Source organism: Setaria viridis, chromosome 2, assembly GCF_005286985.2.
Source record: "Setaria viridis chromosome 2, Setaria_viridis_v4.0, whole genome shotgun sequence".
Classification (NCBI taxonomy): Eukaryota; Viridiplantae; Streptophyta; class Magnoliopsida; order Poales; family Poaceae; genus Setaria; species Setaria viridis.
Genome location: NC_048264.2, coordinates 44,521,986 through 44,541,330, shown reverse-complemented (window position 1 = coordinate 44,541,330; position 19,345 = coordinate 44,521,986). Strand labels below are relative to the sequence as shown.

General features: G+C 44.6%; 2 protein-coding genes across 4 annotated transcripts; both read left to right on the top strand.

Annotated features, from left to right (window-relative positions):
- Positions 1–3,881: 3,881 nt before the first annotated feature.
- On the top strand, positions 3,882–7,156 carry LOC117842214 (uncharacterized). Of its 2 annotated transcripts, none has more exons than XM_072291643.1 (5): positions 3,882–4,067; positions 5,147–5,428; positions 5,499–5,581; positions 5,662–5,743; positions 6,791–7,156. In XM_072291643.1, exons 1-5 carry the CDS (start codon positions 4,020–4,022, stop codon positions 6,842–6,844), a joined length of 549 nt encoding a protein of 182 aa, XP_072147744.1. In that variant the 5' UTR covers positions 3,882–4,019; the 3' UTR covers positions 6,845–7,156. The 2 variants fall into 2 exon arrangements, with proteins under 2 accessions (XP_072147744.1, XP_034578473.1); XM_034722582.2 differs by having other exon boundaries at positions 3,890–4,055.
- Positions 7,157–9,906: 2,750 nt separating this feature from the next.
- On the top strand, positions 9,907–17,989 carry LOC117844850 (ATP-dependent RNA helicase DEAH12, chloroplastic). 2 transcript variants are annotated; one of them, XM_034725655.2, is made up of 4 exons: positions 9,907–10,924; positions 12,193–12,406; positions 12,503–15,322; positions 16,660–17,989. In XM_034725655.2, the coding sequence occupies exons 1-4, from the start codon at positions 10,052–10,054 to the stop codon at positions 17,868–17,870; spliced, it is 5,118 nt and encodes a 1,705-aa protein (XP_034581546.1). In that variant the 5' UTR covers positions 9,907–10,051; the 3' UTR covers positions 17,871–17,989. The 2 variants fall into 2 exon arrangements, with proteins under 2 accessions (XP_034581546.1, XP_034581545.1); XM_034725654.2 differs by having other exon boundaries at positions 12,193–15,322.
- The last annotated feature ends 1,356 nt before the right edge of the window (positions 17,990–19,345 follow it).

Below are 19,345 nucleotides of genomic sequence, written 5' to 3'. Positions count from 1 at the left end.
CGTAGAATCAAACTTTATTGTCAGTTACTCATCGTTGATACCAAGAAGACAACAAATCGTGGTCTTCTCAAAGTACCTAATGCACTAGTCATGTAATAGGTTTGGTAAAGCTAGTGTTCCTCCTCGCAGCTCTTCTAGGACAATCTTTGAAAAGTTTGACCAGCTTCTAATGAGTTCCAGTGCAACTTCAGCAATGGGTGTGGTAGCATGTTGTATTGTGAATAGAGTATGCTTCCGAAGACCATTTCGCCACCAGGGCGCCTGCAGGTTAATTACATAACAATGTTAAATGCTATTTTAAACAATGAAAGTAAAAGGAACGAACCCCCTAATTCCCAACACGTATTAGAGTTAAGGCATCAGAACTGCTACCAAAAGTAGGAAAATAGTACTCTTATACTCATTTAATCTTAGATATAGCTCTGATAAGAATAAAAGCTTTGTGGGCAATAAACATACTGATATGCTTAACTACATCATCAACTCCTATGAGTTGAGAGATCTAGCTTTGAATGGGGGGTGCTTTGCTTGGAGTAATAACCAACAAAACCCTACTTTGGAGAGGCCAATCAAAAAGGTATAAGAGTATCCTGCAAGATGAGGTTCTCAGGATTGAAAAATTAGAACAAGAAAACATTCTACCAGTCCAGATAGAAATTCAGTTAATGTTGCAAGCTGATTTCTCAAGTCTACTTGACAACAATGGCAAAGAAATTATCATTTCTACTTTTGAATTGGATGAGAATACTAGGAGAATGGACTTACGCGTTATCATGAGCTGAAGGAATTTCAGTTTGTGTAGCATTCAGAAAGGCAAGCACGATCATCTCCTCGATGATGAACCACCTCCCCAATCCTTGTGCTCCACCAACTCCAGCTCGAGTAGCCTAAAACTACTCCACCGTGAACCTTCCTCTTCGAAATGCAGCAAAATACCAATCATCATCATGAAGCAATAGGTCAACTACTTAGCAGTGCTCATGTTGTGGAGGCCGCTCTGAGTCCCAAAGCTTGATGATATGGTTGCTAGTTATTCCAGTAACCGGATTGGCATGTGGGGTGACAGGGACACCATGCACAAGGAAAGGTGAAATCTGCATATCCCGATGATGCAATGTGCACCATGTCCGCCTGAAACCCTAAATTCCACTGCGAATATCATGCCACAGTATTGGTATGTCAGCCTCTGTGATCTGTAGTGGACTAGAGACATTCCCCAAAAATGGCGCAGCCATATTTACTGCAAAATAACAACATGTCAATCAACTAAAAGCGCACACTTGCAAGGAAATGAAACAAGAGGGCAACGGCTATGGCGCTATGCGGGTCTCTCTGCTTCTCTTGCTGGGTTCTTGTGGCAATGTGGTTGGACTGCATTGCAGCGTTGCTCTGAAGCTAAAGGTGTAGATCAATTTCACGGGAAAGCCTCCAATGGCTGGAAACAGCGGCCTGCACAGACCGTAGAGACACCCAAAGGGGCACAAACGATGCACAACCTCATAGTTTTGTCCTACTTCGAAGCCTCACGGGATGCTCTATGAGGCAACGAATCGCCCAAAGGGGTGGTGAGAGACGGCGGATCAAAGCCCTTCCTTGGCAAACAAAATTGGTCAGTTGGCTTGGGTCAACGAGCTCGCTTCGCCACTCCACCCAAACACCAAATAGTACTACGGTGGTGGCCGACGATGAGTAAAACCGCTGGCGGTGCACGTCTAGGGGCGAGCAGGAGGGGATGGGAGTGAGTGGGTTCTCACCTTAGAGCCACCCGTCCAAGTTGATGCTGATCATGTCTCTTGACGGTGTGCTTCCTTGTTTCGCGGGCTCCAGAGTTGATCGCGAAGGAGGAGGCGCTTGATCGGCTCGTCGGTCGTCGCGGCTCACCGGAATGCTACGGTAGTGCTACTACCGTAGCGGTAGGATTTGAAGTTTTAGAGGGGCTTTCGTCGGGATCGGCCGGTCAGGGCACTCTTGTCTTTCGCCACAAGTTTGAACGAAATGGGTCCCGTTAGGGTATATGGTGACGTGGCCGAAAGCAGGTGGATGTCAAGGTATAAGCAGGGACGTGCTAGGAGGAACAGTGAGCTTGAACGGAACGGGGTTTGGTTGCGTTGGATTCCTCTGGCCGCGGCCGGAGAGCGTGACGCCACCAGTCAGTGCCACCCGAGCGGCAATAGGCGACTATTCTCGTGGGCGATGCTCAGATCACGCTAGATTGGGCCGGACCTGGACGAAGCGAAAGGGAAAAAAGGACCGGGTGAGGAATTGGTCCGAGCTGACGAATGGAAATGGAATTTCTACATTTATATCCCGAATTTCCATTTCTTTGCGAGGCCCTTTATCCCGAAATTCAAACAGACCGCTTAAAATAATTCTAGGAAGTTTCCAATAAAATCCAGATTCAATGCACCGTTTTATGCATATTTAAATTCTACCTGAACATAGCAATGTATGGTATGTCTTGGTGGAAGTGGTCCTAGCCATATACCCTTGCTACTTGGACTCCTTGCCACGGTGACCAAGTGGGGAGCGGCGTTTGCCCAGCGCTACTGCGGGGTCCTACTTCCTCTTGCATCGCCGCAGCCAGAGCGCGCTGTGGCGCCGACTGATCCATCCGGCATGATTTGTCGTGCTCCGGCATGGTCGGCGGCTGGCCCACGGCTGTCGACATTCTTGCTACTAGTTGATAAATTTATATTCCATATGGATTTTTGGCTCCCCTCATTTCAAATGATCCGGAAACTCGTTGAAGAAGTTAGCCCAGAGTTTATGATGCAAAATGTTTTGTGAATAAGTTTCAGATAATCATCCTTAGCATGGGCGCACGGCGCTTCAATCTCTGATGATACGCTCAGCTCGTGTAGAGCGTTGTACATCTGGCAGCTGGCCGATGAACCTCGTGCATTGCCAAGTGACCAACTAAGGACCTGTTTGGTACAACTTCATCTGATTCTGATTCTTTACGAGAGTTGATTCTCTGCGAGAAGTGATTTTATGGCTGAAAGTAATTCTTTTTTATTCTCTAGCATAAACTCTTAAAATCAGGATGAAGAATCACTTCACAGAATCAGAAGAAGCTACTTTTTGCAGCTCGCATCCTCGTAGTTTATTTCAGATAATCACTTTACAAAAATAGCAAAAATCACTTCTCTTTAAAAAAAATTATTTGGCAAAAGTTCTATCGAATTGGGCAGTACCAAACACGATGTAGTCATAACTGTCGTACGATCAAGGGCCGGGGGAAGACGACCATCCTGGGCACTGAGGCCGCCGCGGCGTGTCAGCAAATCGTCGGTCACCGGCGCGTTCCTCGGACATCGGGGGATAAGCTGACCACTGGCTTTTTTCGTGCTTGTTTCGAGTAACACGCGCCGTCTTGAATTTCTGCGGGGGAGCTGGAGCTGGACGAGTTCGTCGTCACGCACCAGATGAGATCAACCGCGCGTGATGCCGCCGTCGCATGCTATACTGCTAATTTGCTATTGCCTGCTTGTTCGCCTATATCGAACAGTGTCGTGGAGTGGAAAAGGTTCAGGATGCCATAAGACTGCTTTTGCCCTTCATGTCGCGGTTGACTGGGATGAAGTGATGTACCGACACTCATTTAACGATTACTTTTTTTTACCAGAATAACCTCACACAATAGTGTTGCCAACGTATTGACGTTGCTGTAAAAGTAGTTTTTTTTTTGAGGGGGTGCTGTAAAAGTAGTGCCAGGGCAGTGCTAAAGCAGTATTTTATAAGCGGAAAAATAGCAGAACGCCGAAAGGTATCAAATGCTCAAATCGTACAAACATTGGGCCTCCATATTATATTTAGCCCAGACCAATAGCCCAGCTAGCTCTTCTCTGCTTCTCTCGTGGCGTCCACCGGCCGCCGGGTGTCCTCTCCTCTACCTTCTCGATGATGCCCAGCCAGGTCCCGGTCCAGTCCACTCGCGTTGTTTCTTCCACCCACCGTCACACGAGCTCGCAGCGACCGCCGGGCTACGAGGAGCTCCCACAGCGCAGGGCGCCACCACCATGGCTGCGGAAGGCAAGGCTCCGTCGCTCGCGGAGGTAGCAAAAGACGTATCCTCTCCTCTTTGCTCTATCGTTAGATACGGCTTGTCGCCGTGGACTGTGCTTTCGATTTAGGGGCTACCCGCCCCGCCGCCGCCGGCGCTCCCGGATCTATAGGCTGGCCGCGGACCGTGTATGGTCGGATGATTTGGAAATATTTTTTGTGCTGGAGGGTTTAGGTGTCAATTGTCAGGGTGTCGTGTCTAATTGGAGTGGCATAGTTGGTGTTTCGTGCGCTTGAATATGGAACGTTCGATCCTTACTATTTTTGTGTTTCGTGCCTAGTTCTTAGTTTCTGCCAATGGCAGTAGACGTTGAAAATGACTTCTCCAGATGCTTAGCCATCGAAATTTCATAGGTTTAAAGTGGAGATGTTGATTTTGTAAGCAGGGTTAGGCGGAGTTGGTGTGATGGTATTTTTGACTTCGAGCGGTCGACATAAGTAAAATGTGCTAGTAAATTGGACCGGGAGTCCTTTATGATATACTAATTCTTCAGCTTCCGTGACAGTTTCTCTAACCATAACCCCACAAGCATGTGTTCCACTGTCTTATGGAAAGGGTGATCATGACTAGTAGTATCATTCTGTCAGAAGCATTCAGCACCTAGAAAAGTTTGTTTACTCTTAATTATGTATCACTTCCAAGTAAAACTGAACTTGAGAGGACACATTTAGTAGTAAAGGTTTTTTTAAAAGGAAAGTAATAAAGCCCGATAATCCTGCCTCTATCCCTGCTCCAGGACAAGTTTAATAATGTGCAATGTGAGTGCTGCTTCTATACTGAAGCAAAGTTAAGTTTTTTCCATCTAGTACCGAATTTCGTTTGAAGCACAATTCATGTTTCTATATTATCTACTGATCATTTGCACGATGAGGTGTTAGACCTAGAGTCGTTGCATGCTCTTGGAATGTGTTACTGCTAAATCGAGCCTAGGAAGATGTTATCCTGAAGGCTGGATGCCTTTTTTGGGGTGTGGGTTTTGACACACGTATTCCTTAACACAACTAAATTCTGTGTTGCTTGTTGTTCCTTCTGAAATTCGTCTTCCTTGATCACAACCATTGTTGAACTCCACCTTACGTGCAGGAATATTCACTCCCATCCCAGGAGGTCCAATTGCAAAATCCATCTGAAGAGAAATCTGCTGTTAGCACTGTGGCAGAAGTTGTCCCTGAGAAAAGTGTTGAAACTGCACCAGCTAATGAGGCTACCGTTGCTGTTGAAGAAACAAGTCAAACTCCTGAGGTGAAGGAACCCTCTGATGAGCCAGAAGCTGAGGAAAGCCCTGCTGCTGAAGAAAGCGGGGAGGCTGCTGAAGAAAGCAGTGATGCTGCTGAGGAAGCAGCTGATGAAAAACCAGAAATTAAGGTATGATATTACCAGCTAGCTATGAATATTTACATTCTATAAGTTGGTATTGAACATTTGTAAATTACAGATTGAGACAGCTCCAGCAGATTTTCGTTTCCCAACAACAAATCAAACAAGACATTGCTTCACACGCTATATTGAATATCATAGGTACAGCCGCACTATTTCAGAAATCATTTGGGGCTCTTTGAACACCTGATTGATCCTAACTGACTATAATTTCATAACAGGTGTGTAGCTGCAAAAGGGGAGGGTGCTCCTGAGTGTGAAAAGTTTGCTAAGTACTACAGATCACTCTGCCCAAGTGAATGGGTATACATTCTTGCTCCAGTCACTATTTTCTATTAGTGGTGTTTCTTCAGTTTTATTCTGTGATAACGAGGTGGTGGTTTCTATGCGTATGGACCTAAGTTACAATCTCTGACTGATCTGCCTACTAGCCATGTATAATCTCAAGGGTTCCATACATCCATAAGATAGTGAAATCTGCCTGCACTGTAACATATAACTGTTTCCTTTTTAAAGCCAAATTCTGGTGTTCCAAATTACCATCTTATATGCTACTTTAGCCATGCACTTGAGTAACCATAACATTCCTGTGGTTAAGAGCAAAATCTTTGGCATTGGGTCACTTGATGGAATTGATCAATTGAGTTGGATGGGTAGTTGATTTCGGAGTTCATCTAGGGAGGACTGGGCTTTTCTGTTGGATGCACCAGATATTCAGATTGCATTGTTTTATGTTGACTTACAGTTTTAGTTTCTGCTTTGGATTATGTTTTTTCTGGAATTTTATAAAACCAACATATTGATATTCAAGAACAAATTTCCTCCTACTCCATTGATTTTACTCGTATTGCTACAATAAGAATTGGAAAAATTGGGTTTGTGACATTGAAAGATCCACGTTTTAGAAATTTACCATCAAACTGTCTCGGTGCACTTTAGTACCGATAAAAGATGTCTCCGTTTATATTTTTACCACTTCGTTGAATTCGATGGTAAATTGGCATCTTTCGCTGGTACTAAAGTGTACCGAGACGATTTGATGGTCAATTTCTAAAACGAGGATCTTTGGACGTCACAAACCCAATTTTTCCATAATAATTTATAGCCTGGTCGATATGAGTATGTGGAATGTTTTATATGATTAGGATTCCTGTTTAGACTAGTTTCTGGTATTTTTTCTGATGCCTTTGTTATCAACTTTTGGGGCTTGGTGGCCTTTATCGAACATGATTGCTCCTTGTTCTTGAGCTTCTGTTGTTCTAGTGTTTTTTCTCTGCAGCAAAACAAGCTACTCGCACTTGTCCTACTGTTTCTTGCTCAGTTTGATGACACGGCTGTGATCTTTTGCAGATCGAGCGTTGGAACGAACAACGTGAAAACGGCACATTCCCTGGACCCTTGTAAATTGTAATGCTGCTCAGAGAGAAAGCCATGCTTGTTCTGGCACCCTACCTTCATCAATATATAACTGCAAGTGACTACCTTTTCTTTTGGGAGAGTTTTGGCAGAATAAAAGTTTTGGTTTGCTGTGTAAGGAATCGCTTCTGAATTCCTTCCTGCTGATGGTTCATTGGATTGTTCAAGGATTCACGGTCCTTGCCCAACTTTGATGTACCACCAAGCACGGTTACGGATTATCTTGTTCACACGCTGGTTGCAGAGGAACAGGATAATGGATATGGAATAAATGTCATAGAGCTGGTTCTTGCAGTGTAATCTTTCAAAGTAGTATCCTTTCTTTTTTCGCCTGTGCATGTTTTTTTCATTAAGAGAGGAAGGAAAGAGCGTTTCAACTTTCAAGTATTCACATCAGGGAGGTTAAAGTTTCAGATATCACGAGTCACCCAGTATAGCATATGCTAGAATCTGTAGCTCCCAGAGAGTCTGAGGCCTAGCCGAAGTGCCGGATGGACCGCCAGGCCCCGACCCGGCCGCGGCCGGCCGGCCGGTACCTTGGGTCTCTGCCGCGACGTGTGCCAGGCGCCAGGTCTCGGCACGAGCGCCAGGAACTTCACGAGGGACCGGGGGCTGGGCGGGCGACACCGCGACAGCAGCATGCTCTCGGAACGAGGCGCGGCGCCTCTCTGTTGCGTCAACTTTTCAGTCGGCTTATAAGCTAAAGCGAACAGATGTCTGTTGCCCTGTTGGCGTCGTGCGATGTGGTGGCCCGCCGGGCGCCGGCGCCTTTGCCAGCACGCTTTACCTCCAGTTTTCTTGCCGCCCACACACCCTTCCGTTTCCAGTTTCCCAGAGACCCAGACGACCATTGGCCAGCCCCCGGCACAGCTCTCGACCTCTGAGAGACCGACCTCTCGTACATGCCTCGGTGGGTGGACGGCCGCCGAGGCAGTCGCGATCCGGGCCCGACCACGTGAGTCGTGACTGATCACTGATGCGTCGGAGTTTCAGTTGGTGGTGATGGCGACCTGACCTGGTGCCAAGCTGCACTGAGGTCTTTAGTTGCCAAAATTTGGAGTGACAAAATTACTGTGTTGGCACTGTAGCGTACTGTAGCGTTTCGTTTGTACTTGTAAATTATTGTCCAAACATTGACTAATTAGGCTCAAAAGATTCGTCTCGCAAAGTACAACAAAACTGTACAATTAGTTTTTAATTTTATCTACATTTAGTACTCCATGCATGTACCGCAAGTTTGATGTGATGGGGAATCTTCTTTTTGCATAGTGCTAAAGTTGGGAGTTGGAGGTGAACTAAACAAGGACTGACGTTGCTTTGCCTTTTTCTTTCCACTGGATCAGCGTAAAGACGAATTTACCTATGCCTCCAGTAGGCAGCTGGGGGTACGATGTATGAATGACCCAACTTCGGTTCCAGTAAAATGGGCCCTTAATTCACCCCCAAATTTCAACTTTGGCACTATGTAAAAAGAAGATTTCCTATCACATCAAACTTGCGGTACATGCATGGAGTACTAAATGTAGATGAAATTAAAAACTAATTGCACAGTTTTGTTGTACTTTGCGAGACGAATCTTTTGAGCCTAATTAGTCAATGTTTGGATAATAATTCACAAATACAAACGAAACGCTACAGTGTGCTACAGTGCTGGTACAGTGATTTTAGCCCTCCAAAATTGGGCAACTAAACATGAACTGGTTCTAATGGTGCCCTGTAGCCTTTGCGCATTGCACTGGATCGGCAAACAGGTCCGTTCCATGGATAGTGTGTGGTGATGTTGCTAATAGCTGGGGGCAGGGATACTCAATTTTTTACCTGAACAAGCAAACACAGCTATATGCGTGCAGCATGGGGCTGGACGGCTGGCGGTTAGGCTTCCAGAGTGATCCCGGGCCCCCGAGAAAGTGCATCGTGCGTCGAATGGCCCCGCGGTGACATGACAAGCTGCTGCTGCTGCATAATTGGTGTAAACTTTTTCATTTCTTCCCTCCGCGCACAATGGTGTGTGTGCATTGGATCGGCAGAAAGGACCCCCGCTACCGCTAGCGTGGTAGTGGCCGTGGCGTGGTGGGCAGGGCATGACCGGTCGATGGTGAGCGGGTTTCGATGAGATGCTTACCCAGTTGCCCTGACGACCTTTTTTAATTCTTCGACCAGACGAAGGAAATGCTGTGCGCATAGAGTGAGATGGACATATATTTTGTTTAAGCAAAGTGAGATGAACATATAAGGAGCCTTATAAACCATTTTAGTGCCGCTAGCAGGCATAGACTTGACGGTGTACTCTCTCATCGAGCAGCACAAGTAAGATGCTTTGCACACTGCGTGCATTAGGGGAACACATAACAGATTACTTAAAAATGTAGAATAACTAGTAAATGGTAAGAATATGACCGATTAAATTTGTAACCTAAATTCAAATTTTGAAAGGAGTAGGAGTAGGATTAAAGGTTGTTTTAAAGATGATGATTCTAGTTTTGATCATATACTTAATATCATGATTGTATACTTATACGGCATTAAGATATACATAATTATCTTACCATGGCTCCAATGAGATCCTACTCCATCCAGTTGTATCACTTTGATTAGTATTTTTTATTGGAATAAAGTTGTAATATCCAATGGGTATGAGATCACAAAACTACTTACTGAGATAAATCCACAAAATATTTTTTTATGTTATCAAACACGATATTTGAAAATTAATGACAACAAAAGCTTCGAATCTTGATCTTTGGTTAAAGTGTCTAAATGGCTGAGGATTTTTATAATTAAAAGTACTTTAAGCACGATGTATTTTTTTATTAATATTAATTTGAACAAGACGAATATTCAAATGCCATCTTCAAAAAGTCAATGATGTCAAATGTTTGAGAACTCGGAACTCGGGGAGTAAAGGACACTGTAGCCTTCCAAAACAGCTACAACGTTGATCATGGGGTTAAAAACGCCACGCAAATTAATCTCCATGATCATGGCCCCGCTTTGAGTCGAAGATCGATCGGACTCTGCTCGTCTCCCACCTTTCCTCCTCTCTTCGACTCGCAAGAGCAACTCCAACGGCCTCCTTTTTGGATAGTCTGTAGTTGCTCTGACCCGCCGCGTTCCCCGTCCCCCTCTCGTACTCTCCAAAACCTCCTCCAAACCCTCGGAACCACCGCCACCGCCCTCCCCATCGCCGCCGCAGCCATGCGCCGATCTCAAGACCGCCGTCCCTTCCGCCCGCCGGACTGGGCCCCGCCTCCCCCTCGCCACCACCACCACCGCGACTACCGCGACCGCCACTACCACAGCGAACCCCAGTACCAGCCCCAGCACCAGCGGTACCGCCCCGCGCAGCCGTCCCCTCCCCCGCCGCAGCTCGCCGTGTTCCTCCTCCGCGCGGGCCCAGATTACTCCGCGCCGACCGCCACTGAGGTGGAGGCCCTCGTCGCGGGCCTCCCGTCCCCGGCCCCGGCCAGCCTCTCCGTCAACTCCTCGGGCCGCGCCGCCGCGCGCCTCGTCTTCCGCTCCCTCCCTGACGCCGCGGCCGCCGCGCGCGAGCTCTGGAAGCTCCGCCTCGAGGGGCACCACCTCCTCACCCTGGAACTCCTGGACCCCGCCCTCGCAGCCCACGCATCCCCGCTAATCGCCTCACTCTTCGCCGCCCACGCCTCCCGCCTCCTCGATTCGGACCTCTTGGCCCTCTCGGCCGCCCGCTCTGCTGAACTAGCGGCCTCCATCAAGACCGTGAAGGGCCGCCTGGGCTCGCGGAATCGTTTCCGCGACTTCGATCAGCTCAATCTCGAGAGGAAGACACTCGAGGCTGAGAAGGAATTGGTGGACGCCAAAATTGCTGAGTATCAGGCGGCAATGAGGTCGATACGGCGTGCAATGCTGAGCGGGGCAGAGGAGGGCGAGGAGGAGGAGGAGGCGGTGGACGTGTTTGGGGCCGTGCAAGGTGGGGAGGTGGACTTTGCGAGGGTGCACAAGATAATGCTGCGTGAATGCCGGAGGCTCAAGGAGGGTCTGCCCATCTATGCATACCGCAGGAGGATTCTCAATCACATTTTCACTAACCAGGTAACAATGGATAATTGGAATTCATTACGTGATTTTAATTCCAAGGGAATTGCAATACCATGTGAATTATCTGAAGGTATGTGCTTGATATGCTTAGAATTGGCGAAGTGTCGGGTTTGGAGTTTGGTTGTGGTGCATTCTCAGAATACAATAATGCACCACCCAGACATTCGACTTTGTTTGTATGGGTCGTCCAGCATCCTAATATAAACTAAACTATGTCGTCAGTTTTGCATTTCGATGCATACTGACAGAACAATCTTATTTGCGCTTTCTGATGACAGCAAGGCGCTTGAGAGAATATCAGCAAGCATTGACATAAGAGCCTCAACCTTGGATGGAACACCTATTGTAGATACGCTTAAATATATTGAAAAACTTGAGAGCCGAAACAGTGTTTTCCTCTCAGCTTATTCAGCCGGCTTATCAGCCACCAAACAGTGTTTTCCTCTCACAACAAATCAGCCGTTTCAGCTTTTCAGCCGGCTTATAAGCTGAAGCGAACAGGCTGTTTCGGCTTATAAGCACCTGCCTTTTCTTAACTGAACCTCAAATGCTAACGACAAGCACCTGCCTTTTCTTTACTGAACCGATTTTTTCCCCATCACACCCTGCTTCTTCATTGATTAGCTGAGATGGAAACCTTCAGGTGATTGATCAGTCAATTGTACTGGGTGTTGTTTAGAGACCAAAGCAGTACAAACTCTCAATCTGCTGCTGTGTTGATGTTCTCTTCTGGCTTTTCATTCATACTTCAGAACTCCACAAACTCATTTGTAATCTTGCTTAGGCCTTTCACGTGTAGAACCAATCATGCTTATAGAACAGAGGAAAGCTCTTGGGATTAGGTAGGCTTGGGCGGACTAAATCCAAGTACCATTCATTAGTTGCTGCTTTCAGGCTAGAAAAGTTAATCATGCAAGGTCCCAGTGCCCGACTCCACATATCGCACAATAACTGCTTGAAGCATCGACCGCCAGGTGGAGTGGCGACTGTGTTCATAAGCACCTGAAGCGATCAGGCTGCCCTCCACCATAGCGGGCCCGGATAGTAACTGCCCAGAAGCGCCTGTAATCCTAAGAGTGTTGTACAGGCGCTTAAGCGCACGAGTCATCAAACTTTTGATGTTTAGCATCTTCAATGTTTGTATGCGAGTATTTTATGCTATCTCTGTGTATTTCTTTCATTACTTTGAATTTATATGCATAGCATGTCATCTAGAAGAAACATTCTTGTGATCTAAATTTAATGACCTCTATTTTCCTTAGGTCATGATCTTAATAGGGGAAACCGGTTCTGGGAAAAGCACACAGTTGGTTCAGTTTCTTGCTGACTCAGGTCTTGCGGCTGGTGGTTCCATCGTATGTACTCAACCTCGAAAGATTGCTGCTATATCTTTAGCACATAGAGTAGATGAAGAAAGTAATGGCTGTAACGGGGACAATTCTGTGATGTCATATTCAACCTTCTTAAATTATCAAGGTTTTGGCTCCAAGATTGTATTCACCACAGACAGTTGTCTTTTGCATCACTGCATGAGTGATAAGGGTCTGAATGGCATTTCATATATTATTGTAGATGAAGCTCATGAAAGAAGTTTGAATACTGATCTTCTGTTAGCTATGATCAAGAAAAAGCTGCTTGATAGGCTGGATCTGCGACTTATTATAATGTCTGCCACTGCTGATGCTGACAGACTAGCTGAGTACTTCTATGGCTGTCAAACATTTCATGTTAAAGGGCGAAGCTTTCCAGTTGAAATTAAGTATGTCCCAGACATATCAGCAGAAGCTTCCTTGAATACTTTGCCAAGTATTTCTTCTGTTGCTTGTGCTACTGCTTCCTATGTTACTGATGTTGTAAGAATGGTAAGCTTCATCCACAAGAATGAAGAAGAGGGTGCTATCCTTGCTTTTTTGACATCTCAATTGGAAGTAGAATGGTCCTGTGAATCCTTCAACGATCCAAATGCTGTGGTACTTCCGATGCATGGAAAGCTTTCCCATGTAGAACAGAGTCTTGTCTTCAAAAGCTATCCTGGAAAGAGGAAGATTATCTTCTGCACAAATATAGCTGAAACATCATTGACCATAAAAGAGGTGAAGTATGTTGTTGATTGTGGCTTGGCCAAGGAATACAGATTTATTCCTAGTAGTGGTCTCAATATACTGAAAGTCAATTGGATTTCCCAAAGTTCTGCTAATCAACGCGCTGGCCGAGCTGGTCGAACAGCAGCAGGAAAATGTTACAGGCTTTACTCAGAATCTGACTTCGGTATGATGGAAGTTCATCAAGAACCTGAAATCCGTAAAGTCCACCTTGGCACTGCTGTTCTGAGAATACTTGCTTTGGGTGTTGGGGATGTACAAAATTTTGAGTTTGTTGATGCTCCAGATCCAGAGGCCATCAATATGGCTGTGAATAATCTTGAGCAACTAGGTGCCATAGAATACAAATATAATGGATTTGAGCTAACTGATACTGGACGCCACCTTGTGAAATTAGGAATTGAGCCAAGGCTTGGAAAAATCATGCTTGATTGCTTCAGTTATGGCCTGAAGAAAGAAGGTGTAGTCCTAGCTGCTGTTATGGCAAATTCTAGTAGCATATTTTGTAGAGTGGGCACTAATGAGGAGAAATATAAAGCTGACCGTCGGAAAGTTCCATTCTGTCATCCTGATGGAGACCTTTTCACTTCACTTGCTGTTTATAAGAAGTGGGAGGATGGGCTTGAGAACAAGAATGTGTGGTGCTGGCAGAATAGCATCAATGCCAAGACCCTGAGGAGGTGCCAGGAAACTATATCTGAACTTGAAAATTGCCTAAAGCATGAGCTGAACATTATTATTCCAAGTTACTGGCATTGGAACCCTGAGGAGCCTACTTTGCATGACGCTTCACTAAAGAGGATCATTCTATCATCTCTAAGAGGCAATCTTGCTATGTTTTCTGGGCATGATAAATTTGGGTATCAGGTGATTTCAGCAGATCAACCTGTGCAGCTTCATCCTTCATGCTCATTATTCATTTATGACAGCAAGCCTGAATGGGTAGTATTTGTAGAAATCTTGTCAGTCCCTAATCAGTATTTGGTATGTGTAACCGCTGTTGATCATGATGCCTTGTGTACAGTTCACCCCATGTCTTTTATTAGGCAACTGGAGATGAATAAATTGCAGAGGAAAGTGATTACTGGGATTGGAAATAAATCACTGAGAAGATTTTGTGGCAAATCTGGCCAAAATCTGCACAAAATTGTCTCGCTGCTGAGGGAAGGCTGCAAAGATGACCGCATAACAGTTGATATAGACTTCAGTTGCAATGAAGTTTTATTATTTGCTAAACAACATGATATGGAAAAGGTCTTCTGCATTGTTAATGATGCTTTGGAACTTGAAGCTAAGATGCTGAGGAATGAATGTGATGAGAGGAGACCGGGCTGCTCTGTTCTTGCACTATTTGGCTCAGGTGCTGAAATCAAACATTTGGAGCTTGGGAAGAGATATCTGACAGTGGAGATTCTGCATCAAAATGCTTGGGATATAGATGAGAAGGACATGATTTGTTTGGTGGATGCTCATGTCCCTGGTATATCTAATTTTTATAAATTCGGAAATTTTCAGGCAACCTCAGATGAAATGAAATGGGGGAAGATTACATTTCTTAAACCAGAAAATGCTGAGGATGCTGTTTCGAAATTGAATGGGATGGAATTTCATGGTTCCTTGCTTAAAGTGGTTCCTGTATGCTCTTACAAGAATCCAGGGTTACCATTTCCTGCAGTAAAAGCTAAAGTATCTTGGCCACGTAAGCCAAGCAGGGGACTTGCAATTGTAACATGTGCTAGTGGGGAAGCTGAGTTTGTTGTAAAGGACTGCTTTGCACTAGGAGTTGGTGGAAGGTATGTCAATTGTGAGGTTAGCAAGAAGTATGAGAACTGCGTCTTTGTCACAGGGGTTCCGTTGCATGTAACGGAGCCAGAACTGTATGATGCTTTTCGCGGTACAACAACCAGGAGAATCCTTGATATCCACCTGCTTAGAGGATCGCCCGCAGTGGGTCCCTCTGTTTCGGAATGTGCAGAAGCCCTGATGAGGGAGATATCTGTATTCATGCCAAACAAGAATTTTCCTGGACAAAATTTCCGTGTGCAAGTGTTCGATCCAGAAGAGAAAGACTCCATGATGAGGGCTAGCATAACCTTTGATGGAAGTCTTCATAGAGAGGCTGCAACGGCACTGGACCATCTTCAAGGAAATGTTCTTCCTTGTTGTCTTCCTTGGCAGATAATACAGTGCCAACATGTTTTTCATAGTACTGTTTCCTGTCCGACACGCATTTACAATGTTATCAGCCAGGCAGTTGGTTCTCTGCTTGAGAGCTTCAGAAGCCAAAAAGGTACAGCTTTAGTCCATCTATTAGAAAATTTGCTTCTATCTCCCTACTTTTCTGTTGGTTGCAACGTACTCTGCCTTTGTCTCATTTCTGCTCTGTTCGTTTTTGTTAAAAAGTTAGCTGCCTCTGTTCTTATGTTCTGTTGGTGCAACCATATCCTGCTCTTTCCTCTTCGTTCTATTCTTGTTTGTCCGCCTTCCCGTTCTTCAGTTTATATGAGGCAGTCACAGACTGTTAGTCTTAGTCATCCTTTCTTGCATTTCAATCTAAACCCTTCTCTTTCTGTTCCAAAATCCCTTCTCCTTCCCTAGCTTTGCTGTCCTTTTGTTTTCTGGGATGAAATCTAGCCTATTTAGTGGCTCAAGTGATGACCATGTTAGGTTGTATCAAGTTATCTTTCTGTGCCTCACGTCTTAACTTGCTAAGAAACCTAGATTTTGGCTTCAGTGTAGATATACTTACATAAATGAGCATTTAGATAGCTTTCTTTATTTGAACTATATCTATTTGAAAAGGGTAAAATTTTAGTGTCATCTGCTTCTATCCCAATGTAAAAGTGTTTTTTGAATGCATGGGTTCAAAATTAATGAAACTTTAAAATGCCTTTTAATCAATGTGAGTTTAGTAAAACGTGGGCCGAAGAGGAGCTTTTGACCAAAGGGGGGTAGCACAAAGGGGCAATGGGGCCGATGGGGCAAAGCAGACAACATATACAACAGGGAAATGGAAAGAGAACTCTTATTCTGTGTGATAATACTGTTATCGTATTGATAGCTGTAAGCCTAGAAATGTCTTCCATCTAAACCGATAAATATTATTTGTAATTGACCATTTCAAAGGAGATATGGCTGTTTTAGTTAAGAGCTAAACATACTGTTACCAATGTGTTAGTCACATTTTTCTTCTAAGAGTTAAAATGGCAAGTAATTATGCCTTATGAGTGAAGGGTAATCCGACATGTATGATGCTACTATTTTTATCTGTATTATTGTTATGTAAATTCAGTTGTGTGCTTCTTGTGTTCAGAAGTGACATTTTCAGAACCACTGTAGACTTTGCTAGCAGAACAAGTAATAAATATTAAAGTGAAGTGAGTTGTCCTGGAAAATAAACCATAAAAGATAACCGCAACTGCCTTGCACATATAAGAATGCATGTCATTAGTAAATAGGGATATTCTTGATGCTCCCTATTTTGTACCCTGAATCCAATAAGCGTAATGCTGGCAGTCATAAGTAGCTCCTAGTCCACCACTGTATTATTTGTTTCTTTGAGACAGCATAGTATTTGAATATGCAGGTTAGTTTAAAGTCTTAAACAATTGATATTTCTGCATGCAGGCGTGTCTTACAATTTGGAGAAGAATGAGAATGGCAGTTTCCGGGTTAAACTCACTGCAAACGCAACAAAGACCATAGCAGATTTGAGAAGGCCTCTTGAACTTTTGATGGAAGGCAAAACCATAAACCACCCTGATCTGACGTTAAGCGCTGTTCAATTACTCTTTTCGCGTGATGGTTTGGCACATTTGAGATCAGTTGAACAAGAGACTGGTACTTACATTCACTATGACAGGCAAAGTCTGAACGTTAAAGTCTTTGGACACACAGATCAGGTGGCTGCAGCTGAGGAAAAATTGGTTCATGCACTTCTACATCTCCATGAGAAGAAGCCTCATGAAGTTCGTCTTCGTGGCCGGAACCTCCCACCAAACTTGATGAAGGAAGTAATAAAAAGGTTTGGAGCGGATCTAGAAGGATTTAAGAAAGAGGCGCCTGCTGCAGAGCTTCATCTAAACACACGACGCCATGTGCTATATGTTCGAGGCAGCAAGGAAGAGAAGCAAAGGGTGGAAGAGATGATATCTGAACTGATGACCTCTAGCGACCACAATTCTCTGGGTCAATTGTTGTCAGAGAATGCATGTCCTATTTGCTTTTGCGAGCTCGAAGATCCTTTTAAGCTTGAATCCTGTGGCCACATGTTTTGTAAGGCTTGTTTGGTGGATCAGTGTGAATCTGCCATGAAATCACAAGATGGCTTCCCTCTTTGTTGCCTTAAAAATGGGTGCAAGAAGCTCCTCCTCCTTGCAGATCTGAAGTCTCTCCTGCCTGACAGACTTGACGAGCTTTTCAGAGCTTCCTTGAATGCATTTGTTGCATCCAGTGCAGGATTGTACCGTTTCTGCCCCACACCTGATTGCATGTCCATTTACCAAGTAGCTGCTGCAGATGCAGAAGGCAAACCTTTTGTCTGTGGGGCTTGCTATGTAGAGATCTGTACCAAGTGCCATATTGAGTGCCATCCTTTCATATCTTGTGAGGCATACAAAGAATACAAGGCAGACCCGGATGCAACTCTGCTTGAATGGCGCAAAGGGAAGGAGAACGTGAAGAATTGCCCTTCATGTGGATATACAATTGAGAAAACTGAAGGTTGCAACCATGTTGAGTGTAGGTGTGGCAGCCACATCTGTTGGGCATGCTTGGAGAACTTCAATAGCAGTGAGGAGTGTTATGGCCATCTCAGGTCCGTGCACCTGTCCTATTAGCAAATTGTGTAGAATCTTGATGTAAATTTGTACATATGGCACAAATAATCATATGGTGTATAATATAGGAAGCCGATTCCTTCCACCAATTAGTATATTTATTATAATCTTCTGATCCCCATGGGTTCCCATCTCTTTCTGTGTCTTGAATATTGTAGGCACTTTATCATTCTTACTAAAGTCTTATCCAGGACGTTCCAGAGCATTATTATAACAGGGCCACCCTTTGAAGATGACATCCTTGATTCCACTCATGTCACTGCAAATTGTCCTCTGGATGTTGATATTTCACAGGATACGCAAAATGTGCTCATTTGTTTTTATATCTTGTCATATACACTCAGAGGAGAGAAAGTTAATATTATCTTTAAGTTCTTCAAAATCCTGGAAATCATGTTTAGTAAAATATTGCAAGCAACGAGTTTATGCCAGAGCAAGCATCTAGCGTTATTTCCTTGTCTTAGCTGAAAAACATGTTCTAGTTCGACAGCCCTGTTAATTTTCCGTCATTGCATCTATCATGTCTGTGTAGTAAATGGAAATTCCATTATGGAATGTTGTTTTGTTCCGAACTTCTGATACTTGCGCGCCACGGCCGTGGCGCGGCTCGTCACGGCCGGGAATCAAGCAGCCCCATACTATGGAACTCCTCTCTCTCCCTTGGGATTTAACGGTTTCACTATACTAAGTAGTACTATTTGACTATTTTTTTGAATGTGGTCTTATGTTTGTAAAAGTGAGCTTTAACTGCAATACATAACCAATGGATTGGTGGGAAATGGGCGAGCATTTATACACGCATTTCCGAGGAATTAGCACGATATTGTATGGTGTTTGATGGCTTTTTGTTATACATTATGTTTAGTTGGCAACATATGGGAAATGTTGAAACCTCTTCTCTGTTATGGTATTGTGTGCTTGGATACAGCAGAATTTGTGTGGCTTTGTCTTGGTTGATGGAAATATTGTTTACCATTGAAAAATAATCAGTATAAATGCTGAATTAGAGAGTTGAATCTAAACGACTACGAACAGGTTCCACTGCGGACCTAGCCAAATGAGCCTTTAGTGAATTGGTCAAGTCCAGTTATCTTATCCCTGGTAATTTTGAACAAAATATCCTTAATAAATTGGTTCAGTCCAATTATACTGACGTATAGAGAAACAAGACAATTAAACAGTCCGAGAGCAGTTTGGAAATCATAGCGCACACTGGCAACAACGCGACACCCAACCGAACCCTAATTCAGCGCCCAATCTTGGTAAGGAAATAAAAATTAATAAAAGAGGTAAAGTGACAAGAAAAACAAGCTGTCAACGAAGCCAATCTTAACTATAGCAAATGTACAAAGCCTGGTAACGAGGGTCGTAAAAGTCCAAACATCCGTCGAGGTCGTGGAGTCGCAGTCGGGACACGGACACCGCCGTCCCGGCGCGCAGCTGCCCCGCGGAGCTGGCCGCAACTGCCGGCCACG